This window comes from Sinohyriopsis cumingii, chromosome 1, assembly GCF_028554795.1.
Source record: "Sinohyriopsis cumingii isolate HCF-2022 chromosome 1, ASM2855479v2, whole genome shotgun sequence".
Taxonomy (NCBI): domain Eukaryota; kingdom Metazoa; phylum Mollusca; class Bivalvia; order Unionida; family Unionidae; genus Sinohyriopsis; species Sinohyriopsis cumingii.
Genome location: NC_142961.1, coordinates 52,957,907 through 52,971,026, shown reverse-complemented (window position 1 = coordinate 52,971,026; position 13,120 = coordinate 52,957,907). Strand labels below are relative to the sequence as shown.

Sequence of the window (13,120 nt, the reverse complement as noted above, 5' to 3'; positions counted from 1 at the left end):
TTTTGTCACCTTGGAAAGCTTACAGTCTAACCCAGTGGTAGAACTTTTAATTGTCACTTAATTTCAGTTTCCATTATTTTCAAATGCTCTTGTGATGCAATTTAAAATTACTACTTTAAAAAAAAATTATTACTGTATTTAACCCTAAGTTGTTTTCTTTTAAAAGTATGTACCACTATCATAGAGTACTACAGGTATACAATATTGTAATGATGTCACATAGAAACAGGTCATGTAAGTTCAGTAAGTGACAAATTCTATGACTCATGGAAAACTGAATCAAATGTTAATTCATGAAGCCTGCTTTTTGCTGTTTGGAGTTTGCTTTTAGGCATTTCTTGATGGCACTTCATTGATTGCATAAATGTATAATAGAGGGTCTACATCTTGGTGGCACTTCACTGATTGCATAAATGTATACTAGAGGGTCTACATCTTGGTGGCTCTTCATTGATTGCATAAATGTATAATAGAGGGTCTACATCTTGGTGGCACTTCATTGATTGCATAAATGTATAATAGAGGGTCTACATCTTGATGGCACTTCATTGATTGCATAAATGTATAATAGAGGGTCTACATAAATGTATATTAGAGGGTCTACATCTTGGTGGCACTTCATTGATTGCATTAATGTATACTAGAGGGTCTACGTCTTGATGGCTCTTCATTGATTGCATAAATCTATACTAGAGGGTCTACATCTTGGTGGCTCTTCATTGATTGCATAAATGTATACTAGAGGGTCTACATCTTGGTGGCTCTTCATTGGTTGCATAAATGTATACTAGAAGGTCTACATCTTGATGGCACTTCATTGATTGCATAAATGTATACTAGAGGGTCTACATCTTGGTGGCTCTTCATTGATTGCATAAATGTATATTAGCGGGTCTACATCTTGATGGCTCTTCATTGATTGCATAAATGTATACTAGAGGGTCTACATCTTGGTGGCACTTCATTGATTGCATAAATGTATACTAGAGGGTCTACATCTTGATGGCACTTCATTGATTTCATACATGTATACTAGAGGGTCTACATAAATGTATACTAGAGGGTCTACATCTTGATGGCACTTCATTGATTGCATAAATGTATACTAGAGGGTCTACATCTTGATGGCACTTCATTGATTGCATACATGTATACTAGAGGGTCTACATCTTGGTGGCACTTCATTGATTGCATAAATGAATACTAGAGGGTCTACATCTTGATGGCTCTTCATTGATTGCATAAACGTATACTAGAGGGTCTACATCTTGATGGCACTTCATTGATTGCATAAATGTATACTAGAGGGTCTACATAAATGTATATTAGAGGCTCTACATAAATGTATACTTGAGGGTCTACATAAATGTATATTAGAGGGTCTACATAAATGTATACTAGAGGGTCTACATCTTGGTGGCACTTCATTGATTGCATACATGTATACTAGAGGGTCTACATCTTGATGGCACTTCATTGATTGCATAAATGTATACTAGAGGGTCTACATCTTGGTGGCACTTCATTGATTGCATACATGTATACTAGAGGATCTACATAAATTTATACCAGAGGGTCTACATAAATTTATACTAGTGGGTCTACATAAATGTATGCTAGAGGGTCTACATAAATGTATACTAGACAAATTTAAAGCTCTGTTCATTCCAATCTGGAGGAAGAGAGAGTGGAAGGGAAAGAGAGAAGGAGCAGAAGAATAAAAATGAAATAGGCCAAATTATGGAAATGTGAGTCAGAATAACACACATATGGGTAGATATACTTCCTAAATGGAAACAGAACATATTTCCAAAGTGATATTACCACTGTATCAATAAAAATGTTATCACCATTATGTTGATACCATTTTCTTCCATTGATATATTTCAGTTTCTCACCCATGCAAGAGAAATCTAGCTGTTTTGCTAACCTTACTTTTCTTATGTCAGTCTGGTTGTCTCATTCTGATTGTCTCTGTCATTGGTTCCACCCATTAGGAACTACTTTTAAAAAGAAAACCTTGTTGTTGTCTGCTGTGCCCGATAGAATGGTTATCAAATGAAACAATAACAGCATATATATAATGAAAATGAACTCCACTTATAAATTAGGCAGATGATTTTTTTGTTTATTTAATGTGATTTTTTTGTGATTATTTTTGTTACCATGGGAGAAAGAAAAATGCTATGGTCAGCAGTGAGAAACAGGGCTTATCAGCCAACCGGTAACACACATTTCTTTTGGCCTAATGATTGAAATTTTAATAAAGCTATCTTTGTCCACTTAACCAATGAAACAGCCTAATCCAATACACATTGAGATGATAATGTTCAATAGTTCTGACAACACAAACTTCACAGACATTGATGAAGTGTTCTTTTTATGTTGGTAAAATGAAAGAGTTATCATATACAAAGATTTTAATTTCATCTTATCTACATTGTAAACTTATTCATTAATAAGGCCAACTCCATAATACAATTTATGCATTTAGTCTTGTCCCATACCCACCCAAACCTAAGTTTTGGAGTTTTGTTTTGGAACTATTTTCTTAGTGTTTAGATTTTGGATATCAGAGAAGATGATTATCTGACAGCTTTAAAGATGGTACCCTTACATAAAGCCATTAGATCTTAATAATTCTAATTACCCAATTTAGCAACCCAGTTTTGACTTGATTTCTTTTCAGTTGAGATGACCGAGTAGTGTTTGTAAATACAGTTTTATTCAGATAATTAGTAAACTGACAAGTGACTTTTATCAAAGTAAGTGTATAAATTGATGATGATTGTGAATATTTTGTCTTATAGATTTTACGAGCAATTACCCTGCCAGAGCAGCTTACCAGGTGGCTTCACTCCCAAAGGTAAATATAATGCAACATGTCCAACAGCAATGGAAACAAATAACAAATCATCATGCCTTTACTTTTTCAGTCCACTACAATTCTGTCAGTTACAGTGGATTTCCATTTCTGGCCAATTAAGTGTTTATATGCTATTAGGATGAGGTTTCCAAGTTATGACCCAGAAGAAAGGCAGTGGGTGCTTACACCACATGGCCTTTTCATGTAGAGAAAGTAGCTATATATATAATTATAGGGTGAGGATCTGGATGTTTGACAAGGTATGATCCATAGAGCAGGCCAGTGACTGAATATGGACCCAGAAACCATTTCTAACTGCACAGATTTATTCCTTTTGTAAACTACAAGTTGTATGTACTTTTAGAGATGTGCTACAAACAGTTGTAAACCAACATCTGTCCCCAGAGGGTAGGAAGAGAGCCAGGGAGCTGGTCACAGAAATGATTTTTATGCTGATGGTGTATATGTGGTCATAGTATTGGGATCTTTGTGGTTTCTGTGACCTTGGGGTTGTGATCCTGAGGATAATGATGAACAGAGGAACGATGTTGGTTTCAGAATAAAGTTAACTGTTGACATATATTTCAAGGAGAAAAGCTTGCATCGTGTGAGTGTTGAATGAATTAAATCAAAATATGTAGAAATTATGGGTGACATACCACCTTCCCAAAAAAACAATTCCCACTCTCTTAACATTGTGTTGCAAGTTTCATGAAACTCCTACTTGTAGTTTTAGAGGGACATTGATAATTTGAGGGATGAAACAGAGCTTTTTTCTCCACGTATTAGCTTTGTGTTTCTTCTGTGGGACTATTTTGAAGTATATCTGAATATTACAAAATCTTATGATTGTTCAGGAAATAGCTTATTATAAGCACTTAAAGGCATTCCATTCCAGTCTGCAAAATACCATTAACCAGAGGAATTAACACCTGTTGTTGTGCATGCAAGTCTCAATGTGTGTATGTAGAGACTCAGAGGTTGGTTGGTTGGTATGAAGTGAGATAAATATGCCTCAGATATCAATGTGCAAAATTATTTTGTTTGAGATGTCAGTATTTGTTTGAGATGTCAGTATTTGTTTGAGATGTCAGTAAGTATTTGTTTTGAACGGTCAATAAGTATTTATATTGTATGGAACTTATATTATTCCTTCAGTTCTGTGAAATACCCAATCCCATTGGGATATTGACAGTTTGCAGATCAAAACATAAAGAGTTTAATCAAAGACATTTCAGTGATATACTAATGTAAATGTATTTGTCTGCCATATTGTCTGTTTTAATTTGCAACAGCTGATGTACATGTGTATCTCTTGATGTACAAACATTGCTAGGTAGGTAGGGTTGTTAGCTAGGGTTGATGGTTGGTTAGAATGTGGATATATATGAAATTGTTATCAGTTATTGTCTTGTATGAATAATGGCAAAACTTTATATCCTGCAATACTTAATTAGTTCTGCATAAAATGGATGTAAATCATACCACCAACATATCTGCATATTTCTGAAAACCAGACCTAACTGACCATGGAGTGAAGTCAATCAGCAGTACCTGCATGCATCTTTGTGTACTTCACCAAGATCATGATCACAGTGACTTGTATGTATACAAGTGAATTTTGAGCAGACTTTGTATTTAGTTGCCACCAAAATGAGAGCATTCTGACGTGTTAGGGTCCAAGGATGTGACTTCAGCTTTTAGTTGTACTGTCTTTTGAGCCTTATAACACAAACAAGTAAGAATGACTTTATCAAATAGATTATGTATGTTTTGTTGTTTTCGTTTTTTCTGTTGTTAAATTATTTTATGAATACCTTAAATAACTGTCATCTTTTCTCAAAATAAAAATATGTTTTGACATTGAGACAAGTTGAATGATTTTCAATCCATGATATTAGGTTCAGGGTCAGTGGCCATGACAGAATTTTATCCAGCACTCACATATCTTGTGAACATGTTCACTAAGCATGTAAAAAAATATTCTTGCTAACTAAATCAGGTGTATTGGAGTTTTCAAGAATATCAAAGATGGTTTCAATATTCACTTAAAAATAAAACGCCATTTTGGATTTCAGGAAATTGATTTTGCCCATTAGAATGCAGTCCCTACATGGAACTTGTTTTATGGATTGCTTTGAAATTTTTTACTTAGTTTTATGATCATAAGCTTTTAATAGGAGCTATTGCCATTTTTGACTTACCAGCTGATTGCAATAAATGACTGCAGCTGCTCTTAAAGTTATGATAAGACTGTTTATTATGGTCCTCATCATAATAATATGCTTGTTGACCAATCATTGCTATTTTCTTAAGAGTGTACACCATTTTTATTAATCCATCAAAGGGGATGGGGAAGGCTGTTGGAGAGGCAGGGTTCTATTGATATGGACAAATTTCTCACTACCTGGCATCTCTTGTTTAAATCCAAGGACTTTTAAAAAGTATTCCTTAGATAACTGATACTGTCATTGCTGAAAATGCACATAACCTGATATTCATTGTTAATGCAGCTGTTAACAAACCCAAAGGGGGTAGGGAAGTGTTTAATCTTGGATGGACTTGAGCACCACTGCTGATGAATAAAGGGTATCATAGCTAGGTTTTTTTTTTTAAATAACTCAATGTTAGTTGTAAGCTCATTCTTTGATCTAGATTTTAGATTATAATGTGAATTATTTATTTTATATGTCCACTCCAATAGTGTCCTAAACCTTTTTCAAAAAGTTTGAGTTTGTTTGACTTCATTAACTGAGGCAATGTTTCTTTTTTCTTTTCAGAATGCTAAAATAGAAATAGAAGCAGTTGCTATAATGGACACAATTGTGGATGCATAAAAGATGGAGGAAGTTTCATTACCAATCCAAATAAAACACATAGTGTAAATAACCAAAACAAGCAATGATAGTATGTAATAGAGTTGTCAGCCTCATTTGTGTTAAAATTGAGATTTTAATGCGTTGTTCTGTATTAACTCTTTAACCCTGCATACCACAATTATATTAAAGTGGGTTGTATTACAGAAAAGTAGATAGATCTACAATGATACCAAATAAAATAGAGTTCCACTTTCATTACACAATACAGCAGGAAAAACCAAATTTTTTATACCTGATCTTTTTTTGCCTGATATCTAAAGATGACTGGTGTGAACTGCACTTGGACAGGTGATCATTTGCAAAAAGTAGGGTAGATTTGAAGCAAAAAGTGCACAGGACATAACAATTATTGGTCCAGTATGCAATATAAAAAAGGAAGTCAAAGTGTTACCCTTCTGCACATGCATGAGCAAAATGGCCAATCAGAATTGGTGTCTTTTCTACACCTTGGCATCCAGTTAAATGAAAATCTCTTGGAAGCAGGTGTATTTGGATATATTCAGAAGTAACCTCAAAAGTCTGTTTCTTACCCCCTATTTTGGGAACAATATAAACAATCTCCAGTTAATGGGTGATTTTCAGTGATGTCACAAAATTTGAATATTTGTTTTAATTCTGATTATTTGTGCATTAATATTACCCAGAAATGAAAAAATAATAATTCCTTGACACGTTGTAAGAGACTTTGGAAAAACTTCACTCATTAAACCTGTGTGCCATGTTTATACATCATGAAGATATACCCTACTTCCAAACTCTGTTTCAGTACCAACTAGGATGTACATGTACCTTGAGTCCCAAATTGTTACTGATATAGTTGGTTGTCTTCTGTAGTCTCTGCCTTCTCATGTTGTCCCATATTGATGGTTTCATATTAGTTCTTTCAGTAACAAACATATACCCATTTTCTCCAACATGGGTGACTTCCATGTCATCATTCTGTTTTTTTTTCTTCATGTGTCCACATTTGGTATCAGTACTGGCCTTAGACTGTTCTCTTTTTATCCCAATTCAGAATTGATATTTCAGACATGCCAACTTTTATGGTAATGAAAGTGGAACTGTTTGTCATTTAAAGTGGAATTATCTCACATGCTTGCCTCCAACTATTATAATATTATAATCTATTAATGACATCATTTCTTTTTCTGAAAACAATAACCATATATATATATATATATATATATATATATATATATATTGAATTAGTAAATGATGTATTTTTAATAATTAGCACAACTGAAGAAAACTTTAAACACAAAATGAAAATTGGCTTGTTTTTCATTAGACATATTTTTCCACTAAAAGCTAAATAACATAGTTAAGCATAAAATGCTTAGTAATAATACTGAAAACATTACGATCTTACAGATTTTACTTACCAAATATAATATAACATCTGACTGGTCGAATTATTTTAATTTTTCATTAGACATAACGCCAGTTTTTTTTGCTTGCTTTAGATCTTCATTTAGTCTAACTTAAAAGCAATCATGCAGTCTGTTCAATTTGACACTGAGGAGAGCACCCAATGTTTCATTTGTCAAATTGTCTCTGCAATCTATTGGGATTTTTCTCATTGCTGTGAAACATTTTTCTCTATCTGAATTACTGTGTGGGAGTCGATGCAGCAATTGCCAGTTCCAGCAGATGCATGAAATGATTAATACCAACTGGTAGCTTCATATGCAATTGTAAAATCATCCAAAGCATTTGACCATACACAAATGTTGGCAATTCATCTAAAGGCTAATAATCAGAATAATCATCAAGCACAATACCTTTTGGCAAATCAAAACTGAGAAGGTCTGCTAGTTGAACAAGTGGATTATCCTTGGACTTTTTGTTTGAGATCAGGATTTAAGAATCCGAATGCTTTGAGATTAACACCTTTAAATAGAAATTTCTGGATCGTCTTTTCAGTTCCTTCCTCATACAACTGGTTTACAGTTGTAAAAAATGGTTTCACATACTCCTCTGGAAGGTCCGAGTTTTCAGCTAGGTACTGTTGAGTCCCCATGCGCACAGCTTTCATGTCATCTGAATGTTGACTTTTAATTCTTGAAACCTACTTCTAACAAATTTGAAACTGATGTTACTGCAGACATTTTGACAAACTTGCCCAAAAACTTCTGGCGTAATCTGTTCATTTCTTCGTGCAAGTAGCCATCCATTGATTCACCAGCCTGAAAGGTGGTGTTTAACTCAAGCAATGGCTGCAGAAGGAAATTCAAAAAAATGGTAGAATAAGTATAATCATTCATCATTCATAGAGATGAAAACTCTCGAGCCATGTTTTTCAGCATCTTTAGGGCTTTTAAAGTATGCCTTCAAAGCAGGCCACTGATGTAGGGTTCTTGCCACACATCTACTTAGAGCAACCATGTTGGACAGGTCTTCATTAATTTTGCTGCATCTGTGTCAGTTAATTTTTGGAATTCTTTACATTCTTGTTTTCATTTTGTATTGTTCAAGAAATGGTGGTAGACATCAGTTAGCAAATCTTCAGTCAGACAATGTTGCAAGACAGCATCATCAGGCCATAGGATAAGGTTGTGTTAGCCAAATGACTCACACATCCCATAGGATAAGGTTGTGTTAGCCAAATGACTCGCACATCCCATAGGATAAGCATGTGTTAGCCAAATGACTCACACATCCCAAATTATATATTAGGGGCAGCTTTTCTCAAATTCTTGATAACACAGAATTGCACTTCCCCATCATGACATTTGCTTGATCACATGAATAGCCAGCAAGATTTTTCCATGGAAGTTTTCTGTCAAGAAATACTTTGTTTAGGCAGTCAAAAAGATTTAAACCTACACCAATGTTAAGAATAAGCAATGACAAGAAGCCAGTTACAACCTTTTTTGCTGAACGATCCAAAACTAAAATGACAACACATTTTTCACTACCATTGTCACTGGATTCATCCTTATGATACTTAACTTTTCTTTTTGACATATTTCCATAATTTATTAATCACAGACTGGCGCAAGAACTTGATGTTTGATGTTTTATACCTCCCACAGCTAAATTTGCATGCAATTTTGGAATTGGGAAGCATTACAGCAACAAGTTTTGAAAATGGTCTGCAATAGTAAATGACAAGTTGTTTAGAAACGAAGCCTGAGAAAACCACTTCAGTATTTATAGACTGCTCCAGTGGCCTAGTGGTTAGAGCATCCACCTCGGATGCAGGAGGTGGGTTCGATCCCCTGCCGAGTCATACCAAAGACTTACAAAAATGGTACTAACAGCTGCCTTGCTTGGCGCTCAGCATTAAGAGGTTAGTGTTAGGACTGGTCGGCCTGGTGTCAGGATAATGTGACTGGGTGGGACAGTATGCTACATGTCTGCGGCATGATGATGCCCCAGTGCTAGACATCACTATAAACTGTCACACTGCAGACATCATAGCAACATGACTGAAAAATTGTTAAAGCTACGTTAAAAATCCAAATCACACACACACAGTATTTATAACCTTTGCTAAACTATCATTTCTTGCTGGAAATAACATGGTGAATGTTTATGTTGACCAGGCCAGTTTATCATTAACTATATGAGTGGAATTTTTGCAACGCTTTTCAACATCATTTTTCCCTCCATGAAATATTCCTATAGTAAGTCAGAATTGAAAACTACAGATAATGCACATTGGTCACTTTTTTTTAGCTTCTCATTATATGCCTAAATTTTAATGTCCATGCAAAATTAAAACTGAACATTTCCTTCCATCCAATTATTATTGGAATTTTTTCTTTTAAGCATTTTTGCAGCAACACGGGAATTAAATAGTCCACAATGACAATTTTAACATAATCCCAAAAGCAAAATGCTGCAGCACTCAAAGTTGAGCACACTGTCACAGTGTTTATATCAGTGTGTAAATTACTAAAGTCACAGGCACACATGTAATGGTAAATATGACACAATACCTAGGCAGCAAATTCAGAGACTTGCCAGTCCTGCTTCAACCACCTACTGAGTGAGAAAATGCCAGCACGGCCATACCAGAAAAGAACACTGTCAGGAGATCTGCACTGTACTGGTAAGGGTTAAATAAAAGTCCCTCAAAGATGCCAACACTCTACTGAGCAAAGAGAATTATCAGGAATCGAAGATAGAGCCATTTCTGTATTTTAGCTACAAAGAGTTTAAACTATTCCCTAATAACAAGATTTTTAAATTTATTGCTGTGGTGGACATGCTAGATGTTAGATTGGCCCCTATACATTTTAAATAAAGTTATATTGTTATTAGTATTTTGGTGAAAACCCAATGTCAAAATACCACCCCTGGATGGGAAAGGACACAGATTGTTCTGGGTGGCTGTCATCTTGGATGTACTCTTGCCAACATTTAACTAGATGTTATAGTCTATTGGTGAAAAACTCCATGTTGATACAGCTATCTATTTGGAAGGCATGGAGATAGTATTTTCAAGATGGCCACTGTGGTACCAATCTTGGATGTTTGAGCAGCACCGTTTCCATTAAGGACCAGAAGATGTTCTGGTGAAAACCTAACGTTAATATGACCATCCAGTCTGGAGTTGTAGCGATAGATTTTTAAGATGGCTGCTGTGGCATTCATATAGGATGTCGAAGTGGCACCATTTTCATTTAATAACTAGACCCATGGAATGAATACACATGCCAAGTTCTATAGGAATATTGCAAGAGATGCGATAACTTTTGCTAATAGATACAGATTAACAATAATTCCACAAGATCTTTTGCTCCACGAACAATGGATATAAAACAAAAAATGTGTTTACTGGTAATAGAAAGCACAAGTTTGCTAAAGTAAGTAATCAATTTTGTTACTTTAATTGTTTGTGATGTGATTTGGATTTTTAACGCAGATTTGACAATAGTTTTCATATTGCTACAATGATTGCAAAGTGGCAGTTTATAGTGATGTCTAGCACTGGGGCATTATGCCACAGACATGTAGCATGATGTCCCACCCAGTCACATTATCCGGACACCAGTCCTAACACTAAGCTCTTAATACTGAGTGCCAAGCGAGGCAGCTGTTAGTACCATTTTTGTAAGTCTTTGATACGACTTGGCCGGGGATTGAACCCATGACCTCCCGCATCCGAAGCAAAATTGTTTGCGAGGTTAACGCATACATGCCAACCATTACTCTCTTTTTGGCCAAATTATTCATTATGCTGGACTGTATATGGATTATGCCTTTATGGTACATTAAAATGCAAAAGGTTGATTTTGTGATTTTTATTATCTCTTTAGTTTCTCGGATATAAATTTCAGAATATTCTTAAAAAGGCGATAGCTGCGTGAGAACAGCGTAAAATTACTTTCCTTTTTCGCTAGTTATAGCAACTACAAATGACACATTTCCAAGAAAATTGACTTTGCTTCACACATTCACTTTATTGATAAGTGAGGGAAGTTGGTAACCAGCTTTGTACTCTAAAGAAAATGGTGCCAGATGTTAAATGCTTTACGGTGCAAGTTTTGGATCTTAAACAGCAATCTGAGCACCTGACATCATTGCAGATTTCCAGTTCACGATCATTCGTGAAATTTACACATGTAGAATAGTTAATGAGCACTGAATTCAGGCATGTAATATAGAGGTTACACTTTTTAGCCACTTATAACCCATCAGCCCACTGGAAGCTACTGGCAAGCCTTCTCACATAACCACATTATCCAAGCTGAGGTTCAAATCCAAGTGGACTGAGGTGACATGCAAGTCATCTGTAACAGCAAGCACTTTAGACCATCTCATCATGTTTAAGTAAATTCCTACAAAACTCCACAGCTAAGCAAATCCCATAGCCCGACGTTTCGGACAAGTAAAATTTTCAAAGTCGCTAGTCCAGGACAAGTGCTTTTTAAAAAAGTTGGGCTGGTCCTTATTTTCGTGCTTTAGTCACTGTATCTACCTTTATTTGGCCAATCATGCCCTCCAAGCGTACTGAATACTTGATTCTACCCCTCTTTGTGTATACATTTACATCCTGTTACCACTTGACTGCATATTGGGCTAAGCGACCAAATTATTGGCAAATCAAAACACGTCAAACAAAAGAAAGCCAGTATGATCAATTAGCAGTGTTGTAAGCGGTTTTATTGCAATGAATTTACTCAATCTAGATCATAACGAGCGGCTCACTATGATTTTAATCCAGTGAGTCAGTGTAATTAAATTAATGAAAGGTACTTTACTGACATCAGTGTTGGTTTCCTTTATGAACTGATTAAATGACAGTAATGATTCTTTAATTTATAATTGATTATACAGATGATTAACTTCCACATGCAATATTGTGTTTGAAGCGAAACAATTACGCTAATTAATGAGCTCTTTCAGTTCATATTTAAAAGAGAAAATTGATGTTATGATCACTTTAGAAGCAGTTGTCAAGCAAGCTGATAGTTACTCTGTGGATAAAATGAGTTTGCTAAATTATTTTCGCAAGGAAGGTAATAATGGCGATTCGTAGAAAGTAAATTTGTTTGAAAATGGAGGGATAAAACTTGAGACGGATACTGAGTGTGCACGAGGATTTAGTTCAATCAAGTAATTCCTTAAACCAAAAGAGTTTACAAATGCGAATGAACATTTCTGCAAATGGACCAGAGCTTGAGGACTTTAACCCAGACAGCTATCAACTGCTGGCTTAGTACTGGTGCAGGGTGGCAGACATATACATGGGCATATTTTCAAATTCATCAGCTAAAACATATATACATGAACCTAAAGAAGCCAAATGTAAAACAACCAATGTTTTTGAAAAATTATATTCTTTTAAGAAATAATTATGCTGTATATTATTTTGTTTGTTTTTTCTATGGATTAAGTACATATGTCTCATCAAATCTCGACAAGTGATTACCATTTTGGGACCTGTGAAGAGAAAGGTGGGATTAGTGAATTTTCTGAAACCACTTGTCCTGGACTAGTGGATAAAAAAAAAATTTGCTCAGCCCTGAAACTCACAAGAATATGATTACCTTTCTTGTCCCAAGGACCATTCATTGAAGATAATGATGAATACAATGTGTACAATTATTTCTTAATATCAAAGTCCCTGTGATATTGACATCTTGGCTTTAACCCACTTTTTTGCTGTAAAAATAAACGATCCATCAAGATTGTTACAGGAATGCGTTTTGTAATCCAGCAATTTATGTTACATTGACCTCAACTTCTTTATCCAAATTGAAAGCTTCCAGTAAGCTTGATTTAAATACATTGTCATGAACTTAAGGTATAATGTGGAAACAAAACAGAAGGTCAGCTCTGTAACATTATGTTCTGCCTTACTCGAAGTGTGTGGAAAATTTGCTTCTTGATCATTGGTTTTTTTTTGTGCCTTAAAACTGAT

At 35.1% G+C, this 13,120-nt stretch overlaps 1 protein-coding gene across 1 annotated transcript in view; it reads left to right on the top strand.

Annotated features, from left to right (window-relative positions):
* The window catches only part of LOC149806878 (2-iminobutanoate/2-iminopropanoate deaminase-like), a 34,875-nt gene extending 27,727 nt beyond the window's left edge, over positions 1–7,148 (top strand). The window contains exons 5-6 of the mRNA XM_089959046.1: positions 2,811–2,866; positions 5,647–7,148. Coding sequence (XP_089815172.1) covers positions 2,811–2,866; positions 5,647–5,703 — 113 coding nt within the window. The 3' untranslated portion in view covers positions 5,704–7,148. The remainder of the gene's footprint in view (positions 1–2,810; positions 2,867–5,646) is intronic.
* The last annotated feature ends 5,972 nt before the right edge of the window (positions 7,149–13,120 follow it).